Source organism: Astyanax mexicanus, chromosome 8 (genome assembly GCF_023375975.1).
Source record: "Astyanax mexicanus isolate ESR-SI-001 chromosome 8, AstMex3_surface, whole genome shotgun sequence".
Lineage (NCBI taxonomy): Eukaryota > Metazoa > Chordata > Actinopteri > Characiformes > Acestrorhamphidae > Astyanax > Astyanax mexicanus.
The window spans coordinates 41,283,363-41,296,868 of record NC_064415.1 but is presented as its reverse complement, the minus strand read 5'-3'; the positions used below and the strand labels follow the sequence as shown (position 1 = coordinate 41,296,868).

At 38.0% G+C, this 13,506-nt stretch overlaps 1 protein-coding gene across 1 annotated transcript in view; it reads right to left on the bottom strand.

Annotated features, from left to right (window-relative positions):
• Window positions 1–2,740: 2,740 nt before the first annotated feature.
• colec12 (collectin sub-family member 12) overlaps window positions 2,741–13,506 on the bottom strand; it is a 92,635-nt gene continuing 81,869 nt past the window's right edge. Inside the window, exons 13-23 of the mRNA XM_049482831.1 lie at window positions 12,338–12,433; window positions 12,099–12,245; window positions 10,730–10,820; window positions 10,424–10,619; window positions 9,333–9,427; window positions 7,656–7,744; window positions 7,324–7,411; window positions 7,156–7,210; window positions 5,625–5,775; window positions 5,352–5,485; window positions 2,741–3,390 (exon numbers count right to left, since the gene is read on the bottom strand). Of these exons, the coding sequence (XP_049338788.1) occupies window positions 3,177–3,390; window positions 5,352–5,485; window positions 5,625–5,775; window positions 7,156–7,210; window positions 7,324–7,411; window positions 7,656–7,744; window positions 9,333–9,427; window positions 10,424–10,619; window positions 10,730–10,820; window positions 12,099–12,245; window positions 12,338–12,433 (1,356 nt within the window). The 3' untranslated portion in view covers window positions 2,741–3,176. The remainder of the gene's footprint in view (window positions 3,391–5,351; window positions 5,486–5,624; window positions 5,776–7,155; window positions 7,211–7,323; window positions 7,412–7,655; window positions 7,745–9,332; window positions 9,428–10,423; window positions 10,620–10,729; window positions 10,821–12,098; window positions 12,246–12,337; window positions 12,434–13,506) is intronic.

The window sequence follows — 13,506 nt, the reverse complement described above, 5'->3', positions numbered from 1 at the left end:
TCAGGTCGGGTTCGGGCAGAGCTCTAATGGCACTGGAATATTTATTCGGAACTGGTGGAAAAAAGTATATTAGATTTGAATTCAATTCTTTTTCTGCTTTTCTATCAAAAAAAAAACACACACCACAATATGGTCTGTACATTTGGCCTGGTTTTATTGTGAATACTAATAATCCAGCTGATTAAAATAGTACATAAACAACTGGGTACATATAACGGAACTGATACACCGAGAACTTTTCAGAACATAAAAACAGTCATTTATTTTTTCCCTGTGAAAGAAGTTTACATCAGGATCGTGCCCCTGTGTGCGGAAAACAAGAGGGTCTCAGAACTGGCACATGGTCCCAAGGGTCATCGGCTTCTCGGCTCCTCCAACGACTTCAAACTGACTGACGTGCTCCACCTGAACAAGATGAGACGATGCTACGGAGAGAAGGCCAGCTTTGTTCACGGGACCTGGGCTTCAGACTCGGCCTTCACCCGAGACAACCTTCAAAACTTCAATCAAATTACGAGTGTACGATCCATCTTTCCTTTGCAAATCCATAGTTACACATCCAGCTTATGAAATGCATTGTTAAATTAGCATGTAATAGCTCTTAATGCTTCCTTTTAGTTCTTCTACGGTCAACACGGATTAAAAGTAGAGGTGAGGTGAGCTCAAATTGGAGACGCTGAGCCAAAAAGGGGAAATTAAAAGTGCATCATTGAGTAAAATTTACTACCTGCCTTTCCCCATGTGCCCTTTCAACAGAAGAAAGCAGCAGCTGCTCTAACGACATAGGTGAGCTCTCATATATATACACACACATATGAATCTATGCTTAGGCAGGATATCTTCCTTTTATCCCCTCTTAAAAAAGTACAGTGCATTTAAAAACGACGATCAAATAAATAAAAACATACTACAAATAAGATGGTATGAATTTAACACTGTTATAAAGAAATTCTTCGAGACTGAGTAACCCAACTGCTGGGGTTCTGTTGGGATGAGTGTGGAACTTGGAGGGGTTGCTGTGCTACACGATCCAAGATGAGAGGCAGAATAGCTACCATGCTTTTTGATGCCCAAAAAAAAAAAAAATCTGATGGCAGTTCATACACATCCTCATACAAGCGAGCACACGCACAACATGGTTAAGCTCCGCAATCATGAAAACAGACAAACTATAACAAATTTTAAACGTTTCCCAGTTCCACTTACCCCCGTTGCAACAACAAATGCCCCAGCAACTATGCGGACTTGGACCAGTAAGTAGGGAAAAATATGTACAACATGTGCATGCTCTCTTCATGAGTGCTTTCCAGTCAGTCTACTTGAAGTGTCCAGTCTTTAGTCTTTAGAGTTAGAGTTAAGATGCCACTAGGCCACGGTCCATTTTAATTAGCTGTAGTTTAAGTTCCCTAAGAGGAACCTTCCATTTGAAGTGGGAATAAGACCACACAGAACAACAGATCTCCAAACGAAGGATTTGTAACCACTGCAACCATTCTTAAAGGAATACTCCTCCAGCTTTCTTCAACCTAATCTGTATCTGATTGACTGAAGCTAAGAGATATCCTTGCTCTTAACTATGTGTTTTTGCGTATGCATGGTTGTTGCCTTGTGTATCCTGCATTCGTAATCATGAACGTATGTATGTGACAAAAAAAAAAAAAAAAGATTGTATGGGCACTGCTGCCACTCAGCAGCATCAAAATGGCTTGAAGGAGCTTAAAGGAGAACTCCAGTATAAAACTGACTTTTTGTGTAGTAATATATGATAAAGAGTACTAACCTTTGTTGAACAGCCCACCCCCGTTCTCCCGCAGATTTCCAAGATCCAGTAATTTTGTGCAGTTTGTCCAAACATGCTTTAAAACGGGTGATATGGCGCATATTTTGCACCTGCGGATGAATCACTTTTTACACTGTTATCCAGGCTCAAAGCAGCTCCACACCTCATTGGTAGAATCCGGAGATCCCTGACATTTAAAACGAGGCATTAAGAACTTTAAAAGTGCAGAAGAAGCTTATTATATAATCTACATCTCCGGGCCCGGAGATTAGGTCATGCCATGGGATGTAAACAGTGTTTTTTAAAATTAGTTTCTTGTGCACTTTTAAAATGCCTCGTTTTAAATGCCAGGGCTCTCCGGATTTTACCAGTGAGGTGTGGAGCTACTTTGAGCTACTGTGTTGCTCTACATAGTTATATTTCTGGAAAGGTGCACGTCTAGCTATGGCGTCAGGTCCGCATCTACACGCAGGCTATGCACTGCCTACGGCGTAGGTTCGAACCAGAAGTATAAACAGGCCTTCACAGATTTATTGACCATGTAACACAACACTGCTCATCTATGAAGATTTTTATGGATGCAGAATCACTGGCTTCACGCTCATATTCCAAGCTCTGGGACGATCTGAGAAGAGTTCAACTGAACAGTAGATTCTACCATGTTTGAGACTGCTTGAAAAGGTGGGTTTATATTGCAGCGTTTGGAAATGGTATAGGCAGCCTGTGGGTTTGAGGTGCTTGGGTGGGGATGAGGATATAGTACAGTCAGTCTAGAGTGAGTATACCCTTAGAAAACAGCTGGGAACATAGCTGTTTGTTTGCTGGGCACATTTTTTTTCTCTGATCTTAGTTAGTTCCTTTGACAAATTGATTTTCTGTTCTTTCTTAAGTACATGGATGCCTGTCAAAATTACTGTCTGCAGTAATAAATTACCTGTATTTAACAGATGGAGATGGAGATTAGGTTTTTCTCTTTTTAAATGGGGAAGTATTCCTTTAAGACTTTTCTACATCTGATGCAATGTTTTTTTTTTCCTTAAAAGAAGAAAATGTGGAGGGAAAAAAGCAATAAACAGGTGCTGATCAATCAGCGTTACTTACAGAATTGCACAACGTATGTCAGTCAGTAGTCAATATCTGGCATCTTTTTACACATGGTAAGTTTCAGTGTTTCTGCGGATACTTCTTTTTAGTGTCTGGATGCATTACTGAGAAAATAAAAAAGCAACCAAAGAGATAGTTCTGAATGTTTAGGTTCTAAGTACCTGTGACCTTTAGTCATATTGGTTTTAGTGTCAAACTTGCATGAACGGCCTCTTTGTTCGTAGTGTGTGTGTGAGACAATGAGAGAGAAAGAGAGAGAGAGGGGAGATAGGAGAGCAGTCTCTATAGGGTCCTATAACAGGGCTTTCTCCGGATAAGGGCTCTGTTGGGTGTCTGTAGGGTTGGTTAAGTTATGGGTGGCAGGAACAGTGTAGCTGGGAGTTTGGGCCATGCCTGCTGGCCCGCTTGCTGCGTTCTGGTAAGCCTGCACATCTGCTGCAGGAGGCATGCTGCCCGGAGCAGCCGCGCTGTACACTGGAGGCTGGCCCATGTACATGTGAACATCACTGGAAGAGACAGAACAGACATAAAAATGAGTTTAAGTGATGAAGACCACAAATTAATCGTTTGTATATTGACCTAAACCTGGGTTTGATCTTAACAAAGGTGTCAAAAGTATTGACATTCATTACTCAAGTAGACGTGTTGATGCAAGAGTGTGTATAAAAAAATAAAAAAAAAAGTCTGTAGAAGTTGAAGTGTCAACTCAAGCTTTTCACTCAAGTGAAAGTGTAAAAGTACTGCTTTCAAAACTACTTAAAATGTAAAAGTAAAAGTATTGTAAGGGGGGAAATGCCGAAAAGCAATTAAATAAAACTAAAAAGGAGAAAAAGAGACTTTTTTTTTTAAATGTAAAGAATAGAAAGTACAGATAATTGTGTGAAATGAAGTAAAAAGTAGAAGTAGAAGTAAAAAGTTGTATGAAAAATAATTACTTATAATTATAATAATTATAATAATTATTTGTACTTAAATAGTTATTTGACACCTCTGGATCAAAAAAGTTATTTGTTTGTTTTTTAAGTTTATCTATTTTTTCAGTTATATCCTCAATCTGCTCAAAACAATGCAAGCCTTGACTTTAAAATGTGCTACTTCTGTACAATAGGAAGTTGTCTGTACCCCTGCTAGATCTAAAGGTAGAAAGGGGTCAGGTACTCAAGTATCACAGCACATAACCGCCACATATTTAACAGTTGGCTAGCATTTTTCAGTGAGGAAAACAACAGAGGACAAAAGGCATGAGTGAGTATGACTGAAACCCTTTCTAACAAACAAAACAAAAACATGAAGGGCTGTCTTGACTTTAAATTTACATTTATTTGAACTAGGGCTGGGCAACATTGGGAAAAAAAAATCTCAATTTTCTTAAATTCTTGATTTCGATTCTAACCTCTTGTTTCCATTACGTAACGCGGTGCAAGCATAACCTCCTTGTATTTCAGTTTAGGAAAAGTGTAAAATATGAAAATCACTGCCACGTAAAATATTTTTTCACAGGTTTCGGACAGAAGCAAATGTCTATCTACTGAGATTCTATATGTAAAGATGTACAATCTCCATTATCCCATTTAAAAAATCGTATTAAAACAATAATTCAATAAATCATTAATTCGATTAACCTCCCAGCCCTAATTTAAACAAATAAAAACTCTTTAAAAATTTCCCTAACATTTAGGCACAGCACATTTTGAGTCACTATATCTTATTAAAAAAATACAACCTGATTGAGTCACTTTTATCAAACAGAAAAGCTTGTTGGTTGCAACATTTTCTTATGCCTGAATGCAAACCTACATTTCTTCACGGCAGACCAAAAAAATGAATTGCCAAAAAATCCATTGGTGCTTTTGCACTACAATACAGACCTGTAAATCTATGCAAAAAGTCACAAAAGTTGACAAAATTAGTATGTCAGAACTTTTTTTGTACGTGATTTGTAGTCTGATTTTACCAGAAGATGCAATCAACTGAAAAACAACAAATTAATAATAAAATGTGTATAAAATTGCTACCACTACTTTTTATTTGAGTACACTCGTACACTTTAGCTGTGGGTTTCACACACAAAATGCAGTTTGCAGTTTAAAAAAAAAGAAAAGAAAATAATTCTCTTCCAATGCCTGCCTATTTATTAAGGACGCTAAATTACCAGCAGATTTTCACTATATGATGCAGTAACTGTTATGCACCACCAGAGAGAGATATTCAGTCAGGTACTATGTGGACGGTCGATACAGAGTACTTGAAATGAATTGGATAAAAGCTAATAAAAAATATTGTGGTTTCAATTCAAATACAAGTTTGCAATACTTGAATTTCTCAGCCTATTATCTTTTAATCCTGATTTAGCACACTAACCAATTAACAAGATGGTAAACTTGTATAACACACTAAATCTTTATCTACAATATATCATAAAATACACAATTCCTGGACTGGATAGTAGCTGAGTATTTAGTCATACCTTGGGGCTGGCTGGCCGGACATGGCAGTCGGCACCTGGTTCATGGAAGGAAGCTGCTCCACGGGTACGCTGTAACCCGGCACACCTGTGCCAGGCATCGCATACTGCCCTGATGCCACCTGGCCGGGATACACCTGTTTACACACACATACACGTCAGAAAAAAAGGATCAAAATGCAACACTGCAGTGATAATCTTTACAATAAATTCATATTTCAGAAACTGAAACATATCTGACCATAATGACTCAACACTGTGTGGAGCATTTCTCACCTGCTGGGAGGCGTTGGGCTGCTGCATATAGTACTGCTGGCTCTGCATCTTGGCGTACATGGCATACACAGGATCTTCGTTCATCAGCTTGGCGTACAACGAGAGAGCCTCCATAACCTTCACGTTGAGCTCTGACAGTTCCGAGTGCTTTCTGAATGTAATGTAAAACAGGCAATTACTCATTAAACATTAGAAAAAATAAAGTAGTGCTGTACATTAGTTATAATTTGTTATTTAATGCAATTAGTGCTGGGCAGTATGAACAAAAATGTCACAGCGTTTTTCAAGATTCTGACGGTTACATGGTATATCACTGTATTTTATTATTTTTATAAAGAGATATTTCTCAAATGTTCCATTGCACACATTAGACACAAGTTTAATTTAAATTGACAATATGTTATTATTGAACTCATTGGAGTCATTACAGTATTAAAATCAGACACAGTTCACTTCTTTCTCCAGTTAACAAATTTATTCAGTTCAGTGTGCTTTAATATTATCCTTCAAGCTACAGTATTAATATATTTAAAATGACTATAGTTAAAGCTCTTGAAGTTGTTTTGCACCTCATATCCAGTGTTTTAGGGAGTTTAAACTAGTGCTAAATAAGGATTCTGTACACAGGACCGATTGTGGGCTCGTCTGGGGGACAAGAGGAACATTTGTCCGAGCTGTGGATCTATTGTGTAATTCCATTCCTCTCTTTCTGAGCAAATAATTGCTGTTTGTTTTTATCAGTAAAATAGAAAAATAACAGCACTCATATTGCAAGGAACAGCAACAGGAGCTTCTCAGATAAAGTGCTGTTCTTATTTTTCTCCAGGCAGGACAGCGTTTGACTCCACAGGGTTGACACTCCAGTGCGTTAGCCTGTTATGCTAGCTGGACAACGTAAGATAGCAAGCTGTATCTGCTTTTTTGGCGGTGCTGTTTTTTTTTGCTTAAGACTAAAATAGCAAATGAGCGCTTGTTTGGGAAACCGCCCCTTTAGAACACACCAGCTCACATACATACCCAAGTCACACTATGGCAAACTAACACGCTAGCTAAAGTACGTTTTGTTACACCCCCAGATGAATCCAGACTTCATATAAACGAGGGTCTGGCGGATAAATAATGCAGGCCAATCTATAGCCATACCACTCTGTGTGTTCATATGCTTAATTTTGTCAGTAACTCGATCAATGCTTTAAGTTAGACAGTCAAGATTTTTATTTTTCAACAAGCCAATAGTAAACATGTTAAAATCGAATTATTGAATTAAAATCCATCTCTTTATATCAGATGTCTATACCCTAATACAATCTAAGAAGCTGGAGCTTTTCTGACCACTTGAATAATCGGATGCACTCAACTTCAGAAATCCAATTAAGAGTATTGACTGCATGTGAGTGCACCAAAAATATTGCTACACTGTAAAATGTACTGAAATCAAAGATATTTAGGGGAACTGCTATACTAACATTTTAGACCAATAAAAAATACTTAAACAACCTATAAGAAAAAGATTGTTTTTGCATCACATTACCTGTCAATGTCTTCCAGCTTTTGATCAATGAGTGGGCCCATTTGGTTACAGGCACCTGAAAACAAAAGAAGGAGAAGAGAATTTTAATCTAATGAGCAAAACCTGAAATTTTACAAAGATATTATCTCCACAGCTAAAAAACAGATCTGTAGCCTTGTTGTGTTTTACCTTCCAGCTGGAGCAGCTCACAGCTATCTGACTGGTTGTCTGTTGGGTCTGCACTCTGGATCATCTGTAGCAGCTGGTCCATTTTTTCCTGTACACATTAAGCACAGCAAAATCACGCTAAGGCAGCCCATTAGTGCTACTATTAATGGCTGCAGGTCCATTTCACAATACATCTAATGACCTACAGCATCCTATCTGCAGTTCGAACATAATGTACAGCCTAATAAGGTTCTGATAAAATCACTGACTGAGAAAATGCATATTATGCCTCGAAGGATGGACAAGACTTCTCAACTGCAAGCAAACACACAAAGACTTTGAACAGCCCCCACCTCATCTATGTAGACTGGCTCAGGCTCTGGTTCGATAGTTTCCACCTTGATTTCCTCACTGAACTGCACCGTCTTCTTCTCCGTTTTCACTAAGGAGAGATTAATGCAAATAAATTTGATGTTAGGAGAGTTTATTAAGTAAGGGTGAGATCAGCAATAACAAGAAATGGAAAAACTATGTGGATGATAGAGGGTGTAAGAAAATAATTATATATTTAAGTATTACAATATTTTGCTTTGCAAAACTGCACTGCTTTTCAAAAAACACTGCATCAGTTTTAAATGATTAGTTCACATGCAAACATTGGTGACAAGTTTAAAATGTTGTGTTTAAACCCCAACTGTTAGATAGGAGTGATATCAGATCATACTGCAAGGTTTTCTGGAGCAGTATAGAAGGCAACAAATGCCCCCCATCTTAACAATGAATCTTGTACTGTTATGATTACATAAAAAATGTACTTTTCATTATTTAAATTACATAAATATGACGGTGAATTTTAAACTAAGTTTTTTTTTTTTCGCCTAAAATTTTACTCAAACTGCTGTATAGTGATATGTATTGTTTCACCAACTTGCTAATACATAGTCCTATTGGACGATGTTGAGGGCCATCATACCTTTAAACAAATGTATACAACAGAAAGCCTAAAAAAGTACTTTTTGGATTGTGCAAGACTATACTCTCATTGTTAAAGAAAAGACAGCAAAAACAGTAGCACCCAAAAGATGTGTTTGACTGCAATGCTATTCAAAAGAAAGATAAAGATCCCCAGAAACAATAAATGATTGAACATTAAGGTCCAATCCCATTTAATTCCATGGCCCTACCACTTAGCCACAGTCCTCTGTTTTGTGCGTACACGCCTAGGGATAGTGTGTCCTGTTTTTTGTAAGGCTGGAAAGGAAGGGGAAGTGTTGGGACTAAATGGCCCTTTAAACTGAGAATCTTCAAAGGCACACTAAAAACAGGGATGTAAGAATCACTGTCTATGTGGTGGCACAAGCGAACAAAGAAACACACTAGTAGTTAATCAATAGTGGTAAATTTCAGTAGCTAGCTAGCTAGTTAACTTTCCTGTTCCACCTTAAATGGTGCATTAGAGGCTGCAGCATTTAAAGTGGAACAGAAAAATAAAAAATAAAAGCTAATATTAAGGAATGGACAATAATAATTAATGGCTGAACAACCTGCAATCTTTCTGAAGACATACAATGCTCTAAATTTACCCACTGGCTAGGTTGCTGAACTTTAGCACCCCTCTGCTAGCTGTTACATGTCTGTATTGGGTGCTTGAAAGATTGTCCCAATTCTCAAAGTGAGGACTTCACCTGAGTGCCCGAGACTCAGACGAGCAACTGCTTATCATAATTATTGAGCTAAAGATATAAAAAATAGTGTGTAATTCACATGTAATCGAATTGTAGAGGTTCCTAATGGTGTCTTGCGATAATCCATCCTATGCTATTAGATTATTCAAGCGCAGTTCCAGCTGATGTTGCGGTAAGTGTGGAGTGTCCACACTGAAGACAACCATCTGCCATACAACAGTCTGATACAACTACAAACCCCAAGTTTCATTCCTCATGTTGATTATGTTCTGGGTGCAACTATTATCTTGACAATGAGTGTATAAGCCATTCAGGTAAAGGAGAAAGACAAATCACACTACTTACTCATCTCTGGCTCTGCTGTTAAGTCTGCGGTCACAAAGTTGGATGGAAAGAGGCCCACGCCCTGATAGGTCTCACCCTTCCACCAGTTTGGGTCACTGTGGCAAAGAAGCTTCAGTCATTATATTACATCATAATATCACTTCTTTTTGAGAACTTGTTTATGATCATGTTTACATAACAAGCCTTATAAAATCAATTTAGACCGCACTCAACCATTACAAAAATAAGTGATCTGTATCGGTCTGTAATGTAAACAAATATGTCCCTGATACAGCATGTACATTTTGACATATTTGTACACATACTCTTTTGTTTTTTTGCCCCATGATGACAGCATTAAGCAAATGCGTACGGACAAAAAGCCTGAGGAAATCTGACCTTTTACCCATTCACGTCAAACACCCACAAATCAATCATGTACCTAATTTAGGACCACATATAAAAGTGACACAAATAAATCTTTGACTTGTCCATGGTCCTAGAATTTGAGATCTGTGCCACACTAAGGCAAAAAAAAATCTGATTTGAGTCACTTTAGCCTGGCAATGTCTGAAGTTCGTTTATGCAGACGGCAGCATCCAGAGAACTACTTTAGGGTGCTATGTGTAAAAACAGTGTTTTTTTGTTTTTATAATTAAAATCAATTATACTAGGTCTAAAAATCAGATAAGATGTTAATACACAATCTTAAGTAAGAAACTGTGTGTCAGATCCTAAAAGCTCTATTATGTAGGGCATTTTTTTTTCTTTTTCAGGATTTTCATTACCATACGCACCCTGTGTTTATTGTAAAAAAAAATCCTTGACTGTAAATTGGCAACCACTGCCTACTGTTCATCCACTTCACTTTAGTTCTGGAGGAACTGCTTAGTCTAAATGGTTTATTCAGCATTAGTATTAATATTACTAGAATTATATCATATTGCTTTTCCCCACTTTGTATAGTGCCCAACACCCCTAATTATGGTAAAGATCGCTGTAACATCTGTCTTCCTGTTGCTTTATTGCATCAATAAAAAAACAGATGCAAGATGCGGATCCTAAAGCCAGGTAAAGTTTCAGCCATGGTAATATACAATGTGAAGGACAACCTGTCATCCAGGATGGTGATGATTTCTCCAGATTTAAAAGTGAGCTCGTTGTCCTCTGCTGCCTCAAAGTCGTAGATGGCCCGGACTTTCCTGCCCTCAGGCTTGTGTGAAGTCAAGAGACTGTTAGCGCTGGGGTACAGTCCCGAGAGGGAGGTCTGGGGCTGCACCCGCTGCTCCTTCAAAGACAGTTCGATCGCTGTACACAAGAGTAGGAGGGGGGGAATAAATAAGTAAGCTCAAGTTTCTATATTTATTTCACGCACACTACATAGTAGCCATTAGAACGGAGAGGACTTAGAGACACACCTTTGGCCAGATCTTCTTCCTCTTTCTTGTTTGTGGATGTTGCTGGGTCTTTAGCCACTAATGCCGGGCTAGCTTTAGCCTGTTCTGCTGCCTGAACAAGAACAGATCAGAAAAGGTCAGAAACCTGCTATTAAACAAACAGTCTGCATTTGTTTACACACTAACTAAAAATTCAAAGGAATTTCTGTTGTTGTTCAGGGCTTCTACAGTACATGCACTGTATGACCAAATGTTGGACACTTCTTTTAATTAATACATTCATCCACTTTAAGTTACAACCATTGCAAACAGAATAGGACTTAATAAACAAAATAAATATGAACCTACTGGCACTACGCCTAACGCCAGGTGTATGCTAGAGGGGCACAAATCTCCTCAGTATTGAGCTTTGGAATGATTGTGCTTGGGATGAGGTGGGGTTGACTTTACTGAAGTACTTGTCACTAAATGCAATCAAATCCTCACGGCAATGAGACCTGGCAACCTCAAAATAATTTCCTGAGTGCAAATCGTTTTTATTTATTTAGCATATTTAAACATGTTTATATTCCAGTGACTAAATGTTTAGCTTTTTATTGAGCTTTAGCAGGGTTTAATTATTTATTATGTTATTATCTGATCATTACACACTACCATCAAAAGCCCCTATATCATTATACACTACAATCAAAAGTTTCATAACACCCCTATTTTTCAGTTGTCCAGTAGCAGTTCTGTATGGTCCAGACAAGCTTCTTTTTATTTTCTCATCATAGCAATGACTTCATTACTGCACTTCACCAGTCAGACCTCTAACTCTTCTCTGCTGAAACTGAGACTTGTTAAACTGAGCTAAAGGTGCTGTTGCCACTGGGTCAGGCAGACCTCTTCCTGTACCTGTACTTTTCTCCAGTTTCCAAGAGTCTGTGTTTGTGTCTTTTTCTAGTTATTATGATGAAAGTGTGAATGTGCTGTGTGTTCTGTAAATGCTGCAGTAACACAATCTGTTCCAATGCTGCTTTACTACAGACAAAGGCTTTTTAAATTATTTTTTTATCCATTTTCCAAGTTAAAAAAAAGCTGTTAACCAATTAATTGTTTGCTAAAAATCACCTCCTTTTTTAAACATACTTTTTTTTTTTTTTTTTACAATATACATTTTTTAAATACATTTTACATTTAAGTTCACTTGTGTTCCTTAAAGGTCCTGGCAGTTTATGCAATTTTTGTACCATTTCCAGTTGGCTGAACCTGAAAGCTCTAAATGACAAAAATAAAGGGAAAAAAATAATACATTTCGAGACAGGCCTATTTATCATGACGATCATGAGTTTTCAAGTTTTTGTAAATAAACACAGCCCAGTTCAGTAAATGGAGTTAATGCACTGACCTGCGATCCAACAGCTGGGAAGGTGACGCCCTGTTCTCTCAGGTTCTTGATCATAGCAGAGATGAGGCTGAGCTGCGGGTCGTTCCGGAAGTCCTCGGCCCACTCCACCATAAGAGCCTTCAGCTTCTCGCACACCTTCGGGTGACCCTGAACAAATGACGTCAATACATAAATTCTCCGGCCAGGCTAAGAGGCAGTATAAGTAGATTACAATGCTTTCATAAAAGGAGGGCAAATACCTTATTTAAGACATTGCTGACTTCACTTGCAAACTCTCTGGAGCACACTTCCAAATGGAAGATTTTTCCACAGTTTGACACACAAGCACCTAATAACTGATAAGAGTAATGTTTAGTACATAGCCAACATTCAGATTTACATGTTTATTACTGCCTGAAACTTGTCCTAACTGCAAGAAAGTGAGCAAAGTCTGGAACCCTTGGAACAATCACAAAATGCTGAGTTTCCTTTCTTAAGATGCTTTGCCAGTCCTTCGCTGCAGCAGAGTTTCAGTCACTGCTCATTTGTGTTTTTCTGCCTTCAGTAAGTAAAACTGGTAAATTGGGTTGATGTAAGGTGACTAAAGTAGCCATTAAAATCCCCGTTTTTGTGCATTAAAATACTCTTGGATTGCTTTTGCTGTATTTTTTGCTGTATAATTTAGATCATTATCTGTTAGTACAATGAATGGCCATCCTTTCAGCTTGTGCAGCATTTGCAAAAAAATGAGCAGAAAGAAAACAACAAGTGTACTGTAAGGGGGCTGCAGGCATATTTATTTATAAATTTTTTTGCAAAGTAGAAATTCTTCCAATATATAGATAGTTCAGCACTCTAACTTAAAGGGTGTTTTCACACCAGCACAATTTGTTTCGATTAAATACAGTCACATGACAAGCAGAGCCAGCTAATAGATTAACTAGCTAGTTCTGTTATTAGTGAGAGTCAGAGTGAAGTGGTTTTCTTGTGGTATGCGTTTTACGCATATAAATAGATAAATGGTTAAAAACATCGTCTTTAACAACAAAAGCCACTGAAGCTGAACCATCTACAAGTGAATAAGTCACTGTATCTCTCACCAAGAGAATCGAGAAAAGCAGGCATAAATTGAAACTACAGCAGTGAGTACCTAGCACCTAGACATCATGTGCACAGGAACTAAAAACAAAAAAGTTCATGGTTGGGCTGGTTTTAAACAACAAATAACATATTCTGGTGACCATGGAAGGTTTTTGTGCTGGGTTAAGCGTGAGTTGGAATGCTCTATACACTTCAGAATTCATTCTGCTATTTCCATCAGCCACCTCATCAACAAAAATAAACCAGTGACCATGCCAGAACAGTGCTACTTTTAACAGATGATACAGTATGCTTCAGATGATGAGACATTCTATTCCTTCTTCCATAT